The sequence below is a fragment of the Vipera ursinii genome (genome assembly GCF_947247035.1).
Source record: "Vipera ursinii genome assembly, chromosome: 2".
Classification (NCBI taxonomy): domain Eukaryota; kingdom Metazoa; phylum Chordata; class Lepidosauria; order Squamata; family Viperidae; genus Vipera; species Vipera ursinii.
This window is the reverse complement of record NC_139513.1, coordinates 89,707,652-89,725,386: the sequence shown is the minus strand read 5'-3', so window position 1 is coordinate 89,725,386 and position 17,735 is coordinate 89,707,652. Positions and strand designations below refer to the sequence as shown.

The 17,735-nt window shown below is 37.2% G+C and overlaps 1 protein-coding gene across 4 annotated transcripts in view; it reads left to right on the top strand.

The window, feature by feature from the left end:
• The window catches only part of RAPGEF6 (Rap guanine nucleotide exchange factor 6), a 154,450-nt gene that overhangs the window by 104,410 nt on the left and 32,305 nt on the right, over positions 1–17,735 (top strand). For all 4 annotated transcript variants that reach the window (XM_083354370.1, XM_083354368.1, XM_083354369.1 and 1 more), the window contains exons 8-17: positions 1,153–1,333; positions 4,122–4,258; positions 5,132–5,290; positions 6,377–6,529; positions 8,815–8,979; positions 10,051–10,158; positions 11,314–11,517; positions 11,956–12,064; positions 13,072–13,315; positions 14,345–14,502. In XM_083354370.1, the coding sequence (XP_083210496.1) occupies positions 1,153–1,333; positions 4,122–4,258; positions 5,132–5,290; positions 6,377–6,529; positions 8,815–8,979; positions 10,051–10,158; positions 11,314–11,517; positions 11,956–12,064; positions 13,072–13,315; positions 14,345–14,502 (1,618 nt within the window). The remainder of the gene's footprint in view (positions 1–1,152; positions 1,334–4,121; positions 4,259–5,131; positions 5,291–6,376; positions 6,530–8,814; positions 8,980–10,050; positions 10,159–11,313; positions 11,518–11,955; positions 12,065–13,071; positions 13,316–14,344; positions 14,503–17,735) is intronic.

Below are 17,735 nucleotides of genomic sequence, written 5' to 3'. Positions count from 1 at the left end.
GAGCCGGTTGCCACCTTCCCTTGTGCACCCTATCACTGGCCGACATCAGCGGAGGCCGGGGCTGGTTCCAGGGGGGTCACTGGCTGATGGGCGATGTGACGGGGAGAATGGCGACGGGGGGAAAATCCCCACAGGATGTGGAGTGTGGGGAGGTGGCTCAATGCGGTGCAGGACATGGCAGCTGGCTGACCTGCCGGGGGGCGGGGGAAGGAAACAGGCCTCTGGCCTGCCATTTATGTTGTTACCGGATGTTGGCTTGTGGGCTGGGGGTGGGGGTACATCTCTATGCGGCTATGATCCCGATGCTTGAGCCCTGGCAGCCTCAGGGCCGGGGCCGCCACCTTGCTCCCAGTCTCCTCACCGGCCTGGCCTTCCGCCAGGAAGCCATCGACCTGGGAGCTCTCTGTGGACTGGAGCTCATCGGCAGAGGTTGGGGCCGGCCATACGGAGTCGCCAGCTGATCGGTGTGTACGGCTGGCCCCGAACTCCACCAAAGGGCTCTAGTCTACAAAGACCCGCCAGCGGGTTGACACAGCAAGGCCAGTGCATGGGGCAACATGTGCAAGGTGACACCGTGGAAAAGACACCCCCCCCTGAAAACAAGACCTGGTGCCTCTTTTGGAGGCCCCAAAAAAGAAAAGACTGGGTCTTATTTTCGGGGAAACAGGGTAAGTCACCACTCTTTCAGTGCCATTCTAATAGTGAATGGTTGTGGAATGAATAGTTGTTAAGCAGTGTTCACCTGTACTATGTTTGAATATATAGTTTCTCTTATCGCCATATGAATATTTTTTTTCTTCTGGCAAGTTATATGGTCTAGTTAAAATTCATTGTATTAAGATTTTCTGCTTTTGATATCACCCATGCTATTAATAAAATCCTTTTGGGATGAACCAGTACTTTTCCTGTTCTTGAGTAGGTTTTAACTATTTGATTGTAGAGTTAAACGGTGTTGAAGTAACTTTGAAATACAAATAATCTAGAATCCAGCAAATTACTCAGACATCCATATGTAAGATACAGATTCATTTTACAGCTGGATCATAGGATTTATTGCCTTGGAAAATAAAAGACAGAAAATTAGCCAGTATTACATGTAATAAATGTTTAACTATCGGAAATTTAAATACCATTTATTGCTTGTGTGTTCAGGCTACAGAAAGTGAGATGGGAGATGTGGATTTAACTGGTCTCCCAGAAGCACCAGTAGATTCTGAAGATGATGAAGAAGAAGATGAAGACATTGATAGAACATCTGACCCTCTGCTAGGGAGAGATGTTGTTCGGGAGTGTCTTGAAAAAGAACCTGCTGACAAAACAGATGATGATATTGGTGAGAAATAAAAATATTGCCCTTCATAAATAAATCTGTTATTTTGTAGTGCAAGCTATTACAATTAATGCATAGAGATGGAGTAACAAATTACCCAAACAGTAATCATTAAATAACTAAAAGGATACCATGCTTGTAGCAATAGGCAGTAGCCAACTAAAGAGACTTTAAAAGTACAATGGTGTAGGAAGGGAAAAAAAAGTTGGACAAACCAGTGACTTGGTGACTTAAGATATGCATTTGTTAACATTAGCTGAGATCTGAACGTTTATTGTGACCTGAGTCACAGCAAGGTGGATGGAGAGTTAGGGAAGAAAACAGAGTGATATGTAGTGGTTGGATGATGTTGTAGGAAGGTGCTATCCAAAATGTGTTTTACAGAAGCTCTGGCAGTCTGTTTAGAGCTTATGTTGGTAGTTGGATGGATGGATGGATGAATCCCCTCAACTTGGGAATGGAAGGGCATTGGGAAGGAAGTAAATTATATGGGAGAAGGAGAGCAGGGAGTTCAATGCACTTGACTTTTGGGCAAAGTTGATGATAGATTTCTCCAGGCTTATGGTTATGGAGGATTTCAGCCTGCCTTCTTTGGACCTGGAGTAAGAGATGGCTCAGGAGTTCATAACCACCATGGCAATTATGGTGGCCTTGGCCTCATGGCAAGAGCATCATGTCACCATTGCAGTCATGGAACTGTTCCAACTTTCTCAAGGTCCAACTTGCAATAGAGGTCAAATACTAGATTTGAGTTTTGTCTTGGAGCAGCAGAATGGTAATCTGAGATTTGGGGATGTTAACATAAGTTCCTTGCCATGGACACCTCTTGTATCTGGAGTTGTGAACAATTACCTCCCATTGCAGGGAAGTGGGCCATAGTCAATCATCCCAGCGCAATTGGGTTTCAGAAGGAACTTGGAAATTTTACCAAGGCTGTGACACAGCTGAGATCCAGGTTGCTGCTTGAGATAGTCTATGGAGATTCTCAGTCATCCACATCATAGTTGTCCCAAAGATGCTTTTTCAGGAGGCAACTAGACTTTCTTGTTTTTCTTTGAAGACATTTCACTTCTCAACCAAGAAGCTTCTTCAGCTCTGGATGGTGGGGAATGGAAGAATTTATACTCCTTGCAGACAGCTGGTCATTTGCATTTTAGAGAGTCATTGAGGCCACCTGGAGGCTTATCTGTGTCATCAGGGTCACCTAAGTAGTACAAATGGGTGTGAAGTCTTCTTGGAACTGTTGTACAAACTGTGTTGTAGACTGGAGATAGATGATGCCCTATGCCACCCCTCTGTTTGAAAGAGGGGTCAAAGAGGCCATATGTGTCAAAATTGAACATCCCTTTCTTAACAGAGGGAGAGGGATACGACATCCTTTATCTCCAGTCTACAACACAGCCCTTTGAACAGTTCCAAGAAGGCTCCACATCCATTTGCACTACTCAGGTGATCCTGATGACACAGATAAATCTCTAGGTGGCCTCAACAGCTCTCTAAAAGAATGCAAATAACCAGCTGTATGCAAGGAGTATAAATCCCTTCATTCCACACCATCCAGTCAGAGCTAAAGAAGTTTCTTGGATGAGAAACAAAATGTCTTTAAAAAAACACCCAAGAAAGTCCAGTTGCCTTGTGAAAAAGCATCTTTGGGACTGCTTGAGATAGGCATATGACAAGGGTCTTGATTGGATCATGCTATACAGAATCTCTGTGCGTGTGGATCCTGTCTAGCACTCTGTTTTTATGGAAATGCTGTGGGAGATGAAGCAATGGAAAGCACCCCTAAAGCGTGCCAGCTGTCACTGGATGGCCTTTGCACAAATTCTTCTTGAGCACCAATTGGACCTGGAAGCTTTGCTCACTGTTGTCCACACCTTGATCACTTCCTGATTAGATTACTGCAACACTCAACACACAAGCCTGCCCTTAAATATGATCGGGAAGTTACAATTGGGTTTAGAATGCAGTGGTGCCTGCAGATCTAGGCTGTATTATATGCCATTGCTTTGTGAGCTGCACTAGAATCCAGTTTCTTTCTGGATGAAATTTAAGATGCTGGTTATCATCTTTAAAGTCCTGAATGGCACAGGACCAGGTTATTTGTGGAATACCTCTCTCTAAGGATGTCTGTTCCACCATGTAGAATAGAGTGGTCATGCTCCTGGTCGCTTCCCTTAAATGTTATCTGATGGGACTAAGGAAATGAACATTCTTTGTTGCTGTTTCTGTCCTATGTAACACCTTCCTTCTGGCCTTGAAAGCCTTGGAAAGTTGGCTTTCCCCCCAAGGACTGACTGGGTTAGTGTGTGGTTAGAGCCTGGTAAATGTGAATACTCAGTGGTGGAGGAGTTTGTTTTGGACCGCTTGGAGTTTTATATTTTATTGTGTCCTTGTTAGTTGTTCAGTTTTATTGTATGTTAGATGGGTGGCAGTGTAAGTCTTTTTAAATCGATACATACATGCATGCATATAAATAAATGCTAATGTAGGAAAATGGTTGTTACAACTTTTTGCGTAGTGCTTAATGGTAAGTCCTGTTCTTATGCATTTAATCTCCCCCTCCCTCTCTCCTTCAGTGTAACATATAGATAATAACCCTTCCATATGATTAAAGTACATTTTCAATGTATAAAGTTAGCATTGAATTTAATTAGCTTAGAATTGATGGATGATAGAGATAGAAATTCAGTTTTGTTATGAAAATTAAGTAACATTTGACAATGTACATGATAATTTTACCTTACAAAATTTATCATTTGCATTTAACATAAAACTTTTGTTTTGTTAGAACAATTACTGGAATTTATGCATCAGCTTCCAGCATTTGCAAACATGACTATGTCAGTAAGAAGAGAACTTTGTTCAGTCATGATATTTGAAGTGGTAGAGCAAGCAGGAGCCATCATCCTTGAAGATGGTCAAGAAGTAAGTAGGGCATGTTGTCATGGAAATGTTACTGTATTATACATGAGATACGTATATTTTTGTGTTTCTCTATTGAGCAAATAGGATGACCATTTGAATAATGTTTACTGAAAGGTACAAGTCTTTGGCATTGTTACATATATAATGAGAAGTTCTCAATGTTAGCATCCCCTAATGGGCCAGATTAGGGGAGATATTCCTTTTTGGCTGACAAGCACATTCAATTATCCATAAGGATAGCTAAGCTATATACTCTTGCCATCGCTTTGTGGTGAATAGATTCCACAAGCTCTTATATATGCAAATACTCCTGCATCACTGAACAGATTGGCTCGATTAACATATATTTGAATAATGTTATACTTTTTAATTTTATGTACTTTATATTTTATGTATACTTATTCTGGAAGGCATTCATTTTAGGATAATAATACCTTATTATATCATATTCCCTACTTCTTTCATATTCTTTGTTCAGTAGAAACTCTTTTATATTCATATTTACAACCCTTATGTTTAGTTTCTCAAATCCTTCTGCTATATATTTTCTACCTGGTCACAATAATATGCCCATTATCCATTTGCAGTTATCAGTGGGGCTAGTTACCATACAGAACAGGCTGTTCACCATAAGATAAGATTTTGTAGAGTGTGGTAATTGACAGAAATTCTTAATTGCTTATTGATTTCTGATTATTTTTGTGTGATAAAAGGCAATGATCATTAACATAACTCTGAATTTAATCTATTTATTGTTTTTTGTCGTGTCATTGTTGCAATGTAAACTGAACTTGAATCTAACCTCATGTTTTCATGAGACCTTTGATTCATAGCAAGATACCTGAGATTGCTTTATGTTTTTTTTTACTTTAGCTTGACTCTTGGTATGTTATTTTAAATGGCACTGTGGAAATTAGCTATCCTGATGGGAAAACAGAAAGTCTTTGTATGGGAAATAGTTTTGGGATTACCCCATCTCTGGAAAAACAACACATGAACGGTGTGGTTAGGACCAAAGTAGATGATTGCCAGGTAAGATAAATGATATTAGAGTAAAATATTTTACCTTTGTGAAGCTTGTTATAAACAATCATAATATATTATCCTTTAAAATAATCAAGAGTTTATCCAACTGTGGCAGGCCTAATACCAGTCAAATTTATGTGGCTTTCTTACCCATTCCCAATTTTCTGTGATTAGAAGTCCATTTACCTGGTGCTGGATGTAGCACTTGACCCACTGGCTCATTCTTTTAGAATTACTGCCTTATCTAAACAGACCAGCAGAATGACCATGGACAAGCAAAATAATCAGTGGGAGCGGGATCGACTTCTGTCTCCCTGCCGGCTTCCTCCACAAAGGTGCTGCAACGGTTGGAACTTTGACACAAGAATAAGACTGGCCTGAACAATGTGGAAATTTCAATTCCACAGAAGTAATAATTCCTAGATTTATTGGACATTCGTTAACTTAGTAGATTTGAAGTAGATTGATTGAAAAAGTGTTGGGGTATAAGGCATTGGGAGCGGCAGTGACTTCTGACTTCCTGCCCGCTGATCCATTGACTTTGCTTGTGGGTAAGTGGTAGAGAGCACAGTCATGTGATCAAAACTGACTGACCACAAATTTGCAAATGCAACCTTTGTAAACATCATTGAAATGTCAATTCCAGGGGAGTCATGCGTCCAGATTTTGAAAATATTTTTTAAGTTAGCCCATTTGAGGTACATTGATTCAAAAATTGTTCTGGTATATGTTCATTTTGGCTAACTGAAGGTTACAAACAGAAAGACAGGAGAGTTTTATAGTATAAATAGATGCTAGAAACAGATTATAACTTTCATTTATAATATTTTTACTTGTAACACTACTTCTTCAAGTAACAATACTTATTATTTAGACTTTAGTTAATTGACAGCTGTCTTCCAGTTAAAAACCCATTTCTCAATCAGATCTATTGAATGTATTATTTGTGATTGAACTTAACACATAGATATCTTGAAGGAGTAAACTGGAAATAACCTGATTTTTATTCATTGTATTAAAAGAATTTTTGGCAATAGATTTTTTACATGATATTATTGTTTATTTTTAAATGTCCTTCTTACTTTGGAACAGTTTGTATGTATAGCCCAGCAAGACTATTGGCGTATTTTGAACCATGTTGAAAAAAATACACATAAAGTGGAGGAAGAAGGAGAAATTGTTATGGTGAAGGAGCACAGAGAATTAGACCGCAGTGGAACCAGAAAAGGACACATTGTCATTAAGGTAATCAAAAAATGATATCTTACCAAAGATTCATTAAACTCCAGCTTTTATGAATATCATAAGACTGGTTTTCAGGATAAATCTTGTTTCTTATTATAAAGGATTATTAAATAACTCCACTATATTACTGGATTTTATTTATTTATGTAAACTACTTAAAATGCTGCCAAACTTTTAATAACTCTGGGTTTACAGTTAAAAAAAATAATATTGGGAAAGAAAAAGATATATAAATCACACAATGGGCTCCATCGATCCACCTTGTGAATATTCAGTCTTTAGTAGCTTCCTGAACATCATTGAGAGTGGTAACTGTCCAAATTTCTTGGAAGATATTATTCTCGAGGCTGGTACACAACAGAGAAGATACACTTCTTGGGTTCCCGTAGATGATACTATTTGATCAATGGAACCCCTGATCCACTGTGCCCCAATCTCTCCAGTTTACGAGATAGGTAGTTTATCAGATAAATCACCTGGCCCTATGCCATGAAGGGGTTTATTGGGGATAACCAGTGTCTTGAATTGTATGCAGAAGCCTACAGTTAACCAGTGTAGCTTCATGGAGCAGTGGGGTCACACAGGCATACTGAGGTATGCCCACCATTATCTATACCTCTGCATTCTGGGCCAGCTTGAACTTTCTAGAGGTTTTCAAGAGCAACCCCATAGAGACTGTATTACAACAGTCCATTCATGAGGTGACTATGGTGACTATTTGAAGGGTCTCCTTTCCAGGAAAGAGTGCAACTGGTGCACTAGATGTACATGTGCCACTGCTGTTATTTGAGCAGAAGATGTGAGTCCAGGATGATCCCCAGATCATACAGCTGTCTAGAATGGGGAAATGCAACCCCATCCAAGAGCAAAGATGGAAGATTCTCATACATAAGGAGACTCAAATACCCACACCCACATGGTCTTGTCAGGATCGAGTTTTAATACATTTGCCTCCAGATTCACACAGCCTCCAGATTCACAGCCTCCAGACTCTGGGACAGGACCTCAGTAGCATCACCTGCTTGGCCTAGAATCAAGATCTAAAATAAGCCAACGGATATAAACCAATGGATGATTTACTTCTTTATTCAAAACATTTATATAGCCACCTAATATCTAACATTGGATCACCCAGCAGTTTCATGTAAAAAAGAGGCAAGAGCATTGAGATGTATTGTACTCCATAAGTGAGGGTCTGTGGGCTCAGTCACTTCCCTTATCAACAGTGATTGAGCCTGGCTGCCAAAGAGGACAACCCCTGCAAAATGGTGTTCCTCAATCTCAAGTTCCACAGCCAGTCCAAAAGCATATCATAGTTGATTCTATGAAAAGCAGCTGAAAAGTGATCAGTAGACTAACGGTAATATCTTCAAAACCAGATCACACTGCAATTGCCCTGAGACTGAAAGCAAATGTAGTGTATGACCCCTGTAATGCATTCAGCTTTCTATTGTTTGGGACAATCCATAGAGGCCATACATTCCTGAGATGACTGTAACTCAACATGACAGGGTAATAAATTGAAGTCTCCAAGGACAAGCAGTTTTGGAGTCACCTAGAGCAGCCTGACAAAGGAATTCTTTGATTCATAGACACATAAAAGGAATTGATTATTTGAATGCGTAGAAATGGTATGAATTGTAATGCTAAATAAATTTCTAGAAAATATTGTACAATTAAATGTTTATAGTATCTATTACTAAGATTTACGAATAAAATAAATTGTTATAGAGACAATAAGTTAATATATTGACCTGGTCTTTGGTTAAGATGATAGTATCTTGTTGATGTTAAATAAGACATCCCTGTTGTTACCTGGGCACCTGACAAATAACAAGTATATTTCTTTTCCCAAAATGGAAGATAATATAGGTTTTCGCTTTGATCTCCCTGAACTCTCAATTTAAATCGTCATATTTATTTTTTTACAGTGAGTGTTGGGTAAAGTCCAGCTCATGTCCAGCTATTAAAAAATAATTGAAGCTAGGTTAGAAATGCATTAGTGATGCATCAGAAATTGGAGTGGTAATTACTGCATTTAAGTGCATGGGTGAGAAAATAATGGCAGAGTTTATCATGAAATAATAAGGGGACAGCAAATATTTATAATGAAGAATTTTAACAAGCATTTGGAGGATAGGTGGGCAAATATTGTTTTAGCATAAAGGTTTATGAATAACATTTAGGAATTGAATTTATGTGTCACTATCTCTGATTGTATCATGGTTGATAATACTACAGAACTAAGTTGTCAAGAGATTCACTGCAGTCTCTTTGTTTTTAAGGCTACACCTGAACGTCTCATTATGCATTTAATAGAAGAGCACTCTATTGTGGATCCAACCTACATTGAAGACTTTTTATTAACATTCAGAACATTTTTGTCAAGCCCTCTGGAAGTTGGAGACAAACTTTTAGAGTGGTTTCAGGTTGATAGTCTCAGGGACAAGGTTGGTTCCTAAATTAGACAATACTGGTTTGGTTTTTCTAATTGTCATATGTTGGCTTACTTTTACTGATGAAAACTAGTTGAATTTTTTGCTGCACCTTATTGGATGTGTTTGATCTTCTCTGAAGTATATTGAGAGATTATAAAAAGGAACAAATTATGTGCAGTTATTCATGCTATGCTATCAAAAAGTAGTATCCCAAATTAAGCTTATTCTGGCTGTTCTTAATTTAAATAAACATACTTCCATCTAATTAGCTTTTGGCAAAAGAGGGTTGGAGTTGTTTTAAAAAATATGTAAAATCAAAGTAGATATATTTTATATTGTTAAAAGAACACACAATGAATAATAAAAATTGCTAGGATTTCCTTCTGATCTTTTTCTGTCCATTCCTGGACAGAAAAAAAGGAGTTCATGCTCCCTCATTTACTTCAGATGAACACTGTATATGTATAAATTTTTTTTAAAAAATTACTAGTTGGTGTACTTGAGAAATTGTGAAGACATAAATAATGTTGATTATGTATACAAAATTACCGCATTTCAAAACCTGGAGTAACATTTTATGTGGCTGGGTATTTCTTGCTGTTCATTGATAAAGTAACTGGGAAATGGCCAGTATAGATGTAATTGGGCTGTAATGTATAGCTAAATTTAGGAATGTGTTCCTGTTTTCTTAGCCTTTGAACTCATTATCAGCAAAACAGCATTTGGATGTTTTGGATCTTTAAAATGTCTGAAAGTTGCAAGAAAGAAATCCATAAACCTATTTTCAATTTTAAATAATATTTATTTAAAATTATTTTATTTAATTCATACATTTGAGTGTCCTAAATTATAATTTTTTAAATTCTCTCAGGGCTCTTCTCAAATCTTTTTGAGACTACATGGATCCTTGGGTCTCTGGAGGTTACTGTATTGTACAGTACTAATGATTTTTCTCCTTTTTTAAATTCATAATTAGAAACTTTGATAAACTCATAAAATGAAATGATAAACAGTTTAAGCATTGTTTTATCTAGAAATAGCAATAGAATTGTATTGAAATGTCAACTTGTATTTTGTTCTTAGGTTACTCGAGTTGTACTGCTATGGGTGAATAACCATTTTAATGATTTTGAAGGAGATCCAGCCATGACAAAATTTTTGGAAGAATTTGAAAAAAATTTGGAAAATGCGGTAGGACCCAATATAAACTATTTTATATTATATATTTTATAGTTATGTCTTCTAAGACCACTTTAACAAGAAAAAAATCCAACCTGTTCAGAACATTTTTAGAAGGGTGTTCTACGAGTCATTCATATTTGTGTTTTGAGTGTCATTCAGGAGAGAATATATTTTAAGCCCAAACTGTTGGGCCTTTCTTTTACATGTCAAGGGTTTTGGCAGATAACCCAGAACCAAGGTCATCAGTAGGATAGTCCTATGCAATCTGAATCTTACACTGAATAATTTGAGTGTTCTTCACTGCGGTATTCTATGCCTGTAAAAAGCTCCATTCCAATGTTGTTTTTTTAAAGAGCTGACAGGTTTTTCGTGGGAATCTTGTGGTCTGTGGGTATCACAGGATGACTGGACAGAGCTCCACTCTTCTCAGTGTTTCTTCAACTGGTCATTTGCTCATTTGTTAACTTTGGGTGTAGAAAGATCTCTCCAGTCTTTCAATCTATATAGACCTGCTTAATTCTAAAGAGGCTGTCCTTTGTTCTTGATATTCCAAGGGGGATGGGGGTCTTTACCCATCATTTTTCTAAACTATGATGAGCCAACCAAGCAGCAGTTCCTACTTAATATTTTGAGATCAGTTCACAAGAACTGTGAGGCTAGAATTATGCAAGATAGCTAACTGGGCTCAGTCTTATATTTGTATTTAGCACTATTTATGGGCCTCCAATCTCAAAGATGCAGAATTTGGAGTAGCTGTTTTTATTTTGTGTAATAAGATAGATATTTATTCATAAGTATGGATCACAAAGTCCAGTGAGAACTGGTTCCTAACTGAGGTAGTTTAAATTCACCCTCTTTACCACTGCCTACTTGGTGTCAAAATTCCTCTTAAGGTTTCCATTGTGTCAGCTTTAGAAATTGACAGGAATAGTAAGAGTTCTGCCTAATCATGATTGATATCCATGGTGCATAGGACTCTTATCAAAAAATTCAAAATTTCGAAAATGCAAAATTTAAAACTTCCATTTGTTAATTTCATAAATCTCCAATCAGAGAAATTGAGTTACAGGTGTCTAAATGGTTATATAAGCTCCTCCTACATAATTAGGATTTCATGTTGTTTAGATGCAGAACATTCATGTTTGCTTGTCTGATCATTTACAGAAAATGAAAGGACATCTCAGGTTACTAAACATTGCATGTGCCGCAAAAGCAAAGTGGAGACAAGTCACCTTGCAAAAGCCTTCTAGAGATTCACCACTTTTCTTCAGTCTTCTTGGAGGGAGCGAAAAAGGTTTCGGTATTTTCATAGAGTCAGTGGAATTGGGAAGCAAAGCAGCAGAAGCTGGGCTTAAACGTGGTGATCAGGTGACGTGAAATTTTAACAGTTATATATTTTTTTAATCTATTTTGTTAAGTGACACACAGATAGGCATACACATTCACCTGAATATACTGACCAAGAAATTTTCTATTGGTTTCAGATGACCCTGCCAAAAAAACAAAACAAAAAACAAACTCCCCCACACACATTATTTTCCTTCCAATCACAACTAGAAAACTTTGTTAAACTGTGGCTTCATTTCTTGATGAAGCCAAACTATGGCTGGATAAAAGCACTAGATCTCTTATGTACTGAGGGGAAAAAAAGATAGAACTAAATCTGATGATGTTTATGATGAATAAAATGTGATTTTGTAATCAATTTTCAAGTTCCATCTGAGCCAATAATAAAGTTATTAAGTACTAAAGTATTTGAGAAACATGATTTCTTACAGGCTTAACTTATTTGTGTTATTTTTATAGGTAATGGAAGTAAATGGGCAAAACTTTGAGAACATTACATTTTCAAAAGCAACTGAAATCTTGAGAAACAATACTCATCTTTCCATCACTGTAAAAACAAATATTTTTGGTGAGTATCTTGCAGAGATGTTGACTAAGATCCTAAGTGCAGATATTTTTTTTAAAAAAATTCTTCCTTGGAAGAAGGGACGGAATTTTTAAATGATAAAAAAAAAATGTGTGGAACTTTTTAATCCAATATAACAGGTAAATATAGCAGTTAAGACTGCAAGGTGTAAACTGCCTAATTCACAAGCTTGCTGTGATAAGGACCGCGTTTTTTTTTTAAAAGCTGGACTCGCATACAGTAATTTGAGCATGATTAACATTCAGAGTTAGTTCCAGATATCTCCAGTTGAGTTCAGAGAAAACTTTTCCTTTATGTGCTCCATCAGAGATGTGCAATGTATACCCTTCAGTATTCCTTCATCATTGTCTATGGCAGTGTTCTCCTACCTGTCTGGCTCTGCAGACTGGCAGAGGCAGCGGTGGGACGGTGGAAGAGGAGATGGTTACGTGCACACCAATTTCATAAAGGCAGCATTGTGTGTGCTTGCCCACCACTTAGGCTCGGTTCCAAACTGGCCGCGGCCTGGCAGAGGGCTGCAGATTGGGGGTTGGAGACCTCTGGTCTAGAACTAAAGCATTGTGGGAAGGAGCTTAAGATACGAGATTTAAGACACCTATTTCACTCCTGCAGCTCCCTGTACTAAAGTATGAATTTTCTCGTGGTTGTGTATGCTAGGAAATTACCACTATTAAAATAGCATCTTATTTTTTTGATCCATCTGACCAAGTTTAGTGTAACATCATTATAACTTCTCAGACGGGTGGATGCTTTAAGTGTTTTAAAATAAATGGGTGGCCATCAGCTGGATAAGTTGAATAAAGTTGTCATCATGCTGCACATCATCAAATTGGCACTAATGTAAAGCAAAAGGTCTGTAGAGAGAATCTGATAAGTTTTACCACTGTTCTCTTTGACTTCCTGTGAATTTTAAATACCTTTGACATTAAATACATTTTTAAACAAGTGTTGTGTTCTAATAAAAGAATATATTTTCAACATTTTTACAGTATTCAAAGAACTACTTAGTAGGATAGGACAGGAGAAGAACGGAGTTCCACATATTCCCAAAATAGCAGAAAAGAAAAATAATCGTTACTCCATCCCAGATATTCCTGGAGATGTGGAACAAATGTTTCCACGTGAGAAAGCAAACAAGAAAATGAAAGCAAACACTGTGTCTGGAGGAAGAAACAGAATCAAGAAAATTTTAGACAAGACACGATTCAGTATCTTGCCTCCAAAACTGTTCAGGTATGATAAAATATTAGACTTTCTTTTAAGGGAACTGAAAATATTTTGAGGTGTTAAAATGAGTACTACTGGTGATCCAACTTTATACAATCTCTTATCCTGTCAATCCTTTTTTTTTTAAAGGAAATCCCTGCATATCAAATTCTTCAGCTGTAGTGCTAATAAAAATTAGAATTTTCATACTAAAGAACACATCTTCACTATTACAAGTAGGATAGTATCAATACATATACAAGAACATAATGTCTGTATTTAGAAACTGAATTAAAATTTATCTTCGTGTTAGGCTCTTAGCATTCAGGGGAAGGTTTATTCAATGCTGTAGAAAAGGAATTTGCTCTCAGGTTACAGGAAGTCTTTAGTTAATGATGGTATATTCGGGATGAATTTTCTGTTGCTAAGCACTGTGGTCGTAAAGCACAAGGTCACATGACCGTGCCACTTAGCAACAACAGTCTGGCAGTCCCTGGTTAAGCAAGGAACATGGGGGTCATTAATGAGGACCTCAAATGATCCAGCTTCCTGCCAGCTTCTCCATTGACTTTGTTTTTGGGAAGCTTACAGAGAAGGTCACAAACTGTGGTCACATGTCCATGGGGCACTGCAGCGGTTGGAAATCTGGACCAATTGCTGAGTGCGCAGATCACAGTCATGTGGGGTGCTGCCTTGGCTAGAACTTCAAGGACTTAAAATTATCCTTGTTTAGTGCCATTGCAAATTTGAATGATTGCTGAATGAGTAGTTGTTAAGCAAGGACTACCTGTATCATAGTCTTGTCTTTTATACCAATTCTAAGAAGGCCAAGTAGAATAAATGTTACTAAATCTAGAGTTCCATAAATCATTTACCGGTATTTCTTCATTTATGTCAACAATATGAGTGTTTCTATACAAGAAATGTTCCCCTCTGATTTCCAGTCTTTTAGTACTTCTAAGTACTGTTTGGCTTCCTCCATCACTTATGTCTTTATTAAAATAATTTATTTTTCTGGATCTTCTATATTGACAGCTTTCTAATAATCTCTTACAGTGATGGCAGCGTAAGCCAGTCACAAGATGACAGTATTGTGGGAACAAGACAGTGCAGACACAGTTTGGCAATTATGCCTATTCCTGGCACACTTTCATCCAGCAGTCCTGATCTCTTGCAACCTACAACTAGCATGCTGGATTTTTCAAATCCTTCAGGTGAAATAAGCCTCTTTTTGTTGTGATATGTGTCTAAAGTTCGTCTTCTATTGGAAAAAAACCCCTTAGTTGTTATTTGTTGTTTGCAAATCAGTATTATGAGTTCATTAACGCCGTATTTTTGTCAAGATTATAACCCACCTAATACTAATGTACTCTGGGCAGTACAGTCAAGTCAGTTGCAAAATAGAAGAATGAAAGTAAAAGTATAACATAAAGTAATATTGAAAGCCATTAATAAACATCATAGATATCCTTATCCTTTAAGATATCCTTAAAACCAGCTACTCTAGTTTTCAACAACAAATTCACAGTAGAGCAAAATTGCTTTAATTTGTTCATTAAGAATTATCAGGATTGGGTCCACTTAGGGATATTTGATAACATGAGGGGTATTATTAAGAATGCCTAATGTTGAAGCAGAGGGATGTTGCAACAAACCTTCCTCTCTTGATCTTAGAATTGAATGGGTTCAATTCTGGCACAGTATTTTTTGACATGTCCTCGAGTTACTCTACTAAGGGCTTCCCAGGTAATATCAACAGTTGGAAACTGGGTACAGAATCCAAAGAACCCAGAATTCACAAACTAATTTGGGGGTAGTGTGATTCAATCAAGAATAACTACCTTAGTTGATGCTATTATGTTGTTCAGATGTCTATTGATGGCTGTCAACTATGATCCAGTGCAGGGGTGTCAAACCCGCCACGTCATGTGACGTGCTTGTGTGGGTGCGGTTTCGGCATGATGCAACTGGCCCACGGGCCGGCAGTTTAACACCCCTGATCCAGTGGGATTTAAGCTGAGTTTGGTTTGCCATATCCAGTTCAGGATTTTAGTGACATCATTGGCTTGGCCAGGATGACACTTGTGTCAGTGGATGACTTTAATATATTGATAATATCTCACCACAAGCTACTCCCCCAGCAGTTTCATATATATATATGTTCAGTGTATTTGCCATAATTGTCCCAAAGATGCTTTTTCAAGAGGCAACTGGACTTTCTTGTTTTCCGTGGAAGTCGATTTGCTTCTTATCCAAGAAACTCCTTCAGCTCTTCTTGGATGAGAAGTGAAATGTCTTCAAAGAAAAAACAAAAAAGACCAGTTGCCTCTTGAAAAAGCACCTTTGGGACAACCATGACCTGCATAATTGAGAATCTCCATAGATACTTGCTGCTGTGCCTTATCATGCATTTCTGCTTCGGCAATATCAAGAGGCCTACAGGTTCTCTCCTCATGCCATACAGCAATCTTAAAGTGTGGTCCTAGGACCCCAGGGGGATTCCCCAAGAGTCTGCCAGGGTCTGTGAAATCAAAATTATTTGCCAGCCTATGTTGAAAATAAATAAAATTCTAAAATCCTATCAAATAATTGTGAGAAATTGTACTAATTTTAATTTTTAATGCAATAAATATCCAAAGTAATCCATGGGAGGGGGGGGAGTTCTTTTGAGGTCCTCCATAATGTTTAAAAGTAGGAAGGGGTCCTGAGAGAAAAAATAAGAAAAATGGATTACAGTATTGGGAGGGGGGTGCTTTTCCTGAAACAGACATACCATTCAATTTAATTTACAATTATTTGTTTGATACCAGCCACATGAGTTAGATAATTTCTTTTCTAGAGGCCATTCAGTAATTTGCAAGCTTGTGAACTATCTAAACTCATTTCCAAGTGTATGTCAGATTTTTTTAAATTCACATTATATCTTGTTTTCAAGTGATCTCCATAAAAAGGCTTTGACCTGCTTGTATTTCTGCATATTGTTTACATTTTTATCTTTAAATAAACTTTTCAGTACCATTTGTGTGCATAAGAACCAATTCTGGTATAGTGGTTGATGAATGAATGAACCTTTATTGTCAAAGTACAACCATGTATACATTGAGATTGGCTGAGCCTCCCTTTGTGCCCCTACCCCCAACTCACAGTGACAACAAACTCTCCATCTTATTACACCATGTGAGCTAATTGCACAACACACCAGCCTCGCAAGTCAATCATGTATAAAGTTTATAAAATTTCCCGTTCAACAGCCCATGGATAAAAGCTGTTTTTCAGCCTGTTGGTATGGCTGGCTATACTCCTATATCTCCTACCCGATGGTAGGAGAGTAAAGAAATACCGACCAGATTAGAAACCGAGAGACTGGGAGTTGTAGTCCAGCTTTGAGCATGAAGCCAGCTGGGTGACCTTGGGCCAGTCACTCACTGTCAGCCCTGGGAGACAGGCAATGGCAAACTACTTCTGAAATCTTTGCAAGAAAACAGCAGTAACTAGTCTAGACTGTCACCAGGAGTCAACATTGACTCAAAGGTAGACAGAAGCACTTTTGACTTGTACAAAACTTTTAGATTTTTATTATGTAAATGTTTTTATTCGTGGCATAACATCTACATTCTGACTTTCCCCCTTCTTTCATTCTGCAGCAGTTGGCTTTTACTGTAAGTATCCCAACATGATGGGTTGGGTATTTTTTAAAATGTGTATATTTTAATAGTAGCATTTATTTTATTTTATTTTATTTTATTTTATTTTATTTTATTATTTTATTTTATTTTATTTTATTTTATTTTATTTTATTTTATTTTATTTTATTTTATTTTATTTTATTTATTATTTTATTTTATTTTATTTTATTTTATTATTTATCAATCAATCAATCAATCAATCAATCAATCATTAAAATTGTTTGCCTCCCACCTCATCTCAAGGCTTCATTGAGACAGTAGATTTCAGTGTTGCTCCATGTATTTTTTAAAAGCTACCATGTTAGGAAAACAAACATTTAGACAAGCCTTCTAAATGTTTTTCTGTATGCAGAGAAATTGTTTTATATGAATAGAGATTATGAATATGATTCTCTCTTCCAAATCTGCAACTGAAATATAGTGAGAAAGTTTTCATCCTTATGTTTTCTCTGCATATTTGAATCAGATTCTAAGATGAAACCATGCTTGTATATAAATCTATAAAGTTTATTTTAGAAATTCAGTCTTTTGCAGAGAGTTTGTATATTCATGTTTGTTCAGAGTACAAACATTAGAAGAAAATTAATGCCAGTCCCTTGCCCTCTCTCTATTGGCTTTTCCAAACCAGAAGGTATATCACGTAATGATGCTGTTTAACAAAGAATGAATTATCCATAAGGACAAAGTAATCAATACACTATACTTGAAGTTTAGTAAGCTTTATTGATTTATGAGACACTTCTTCTCATAATCCACATCAA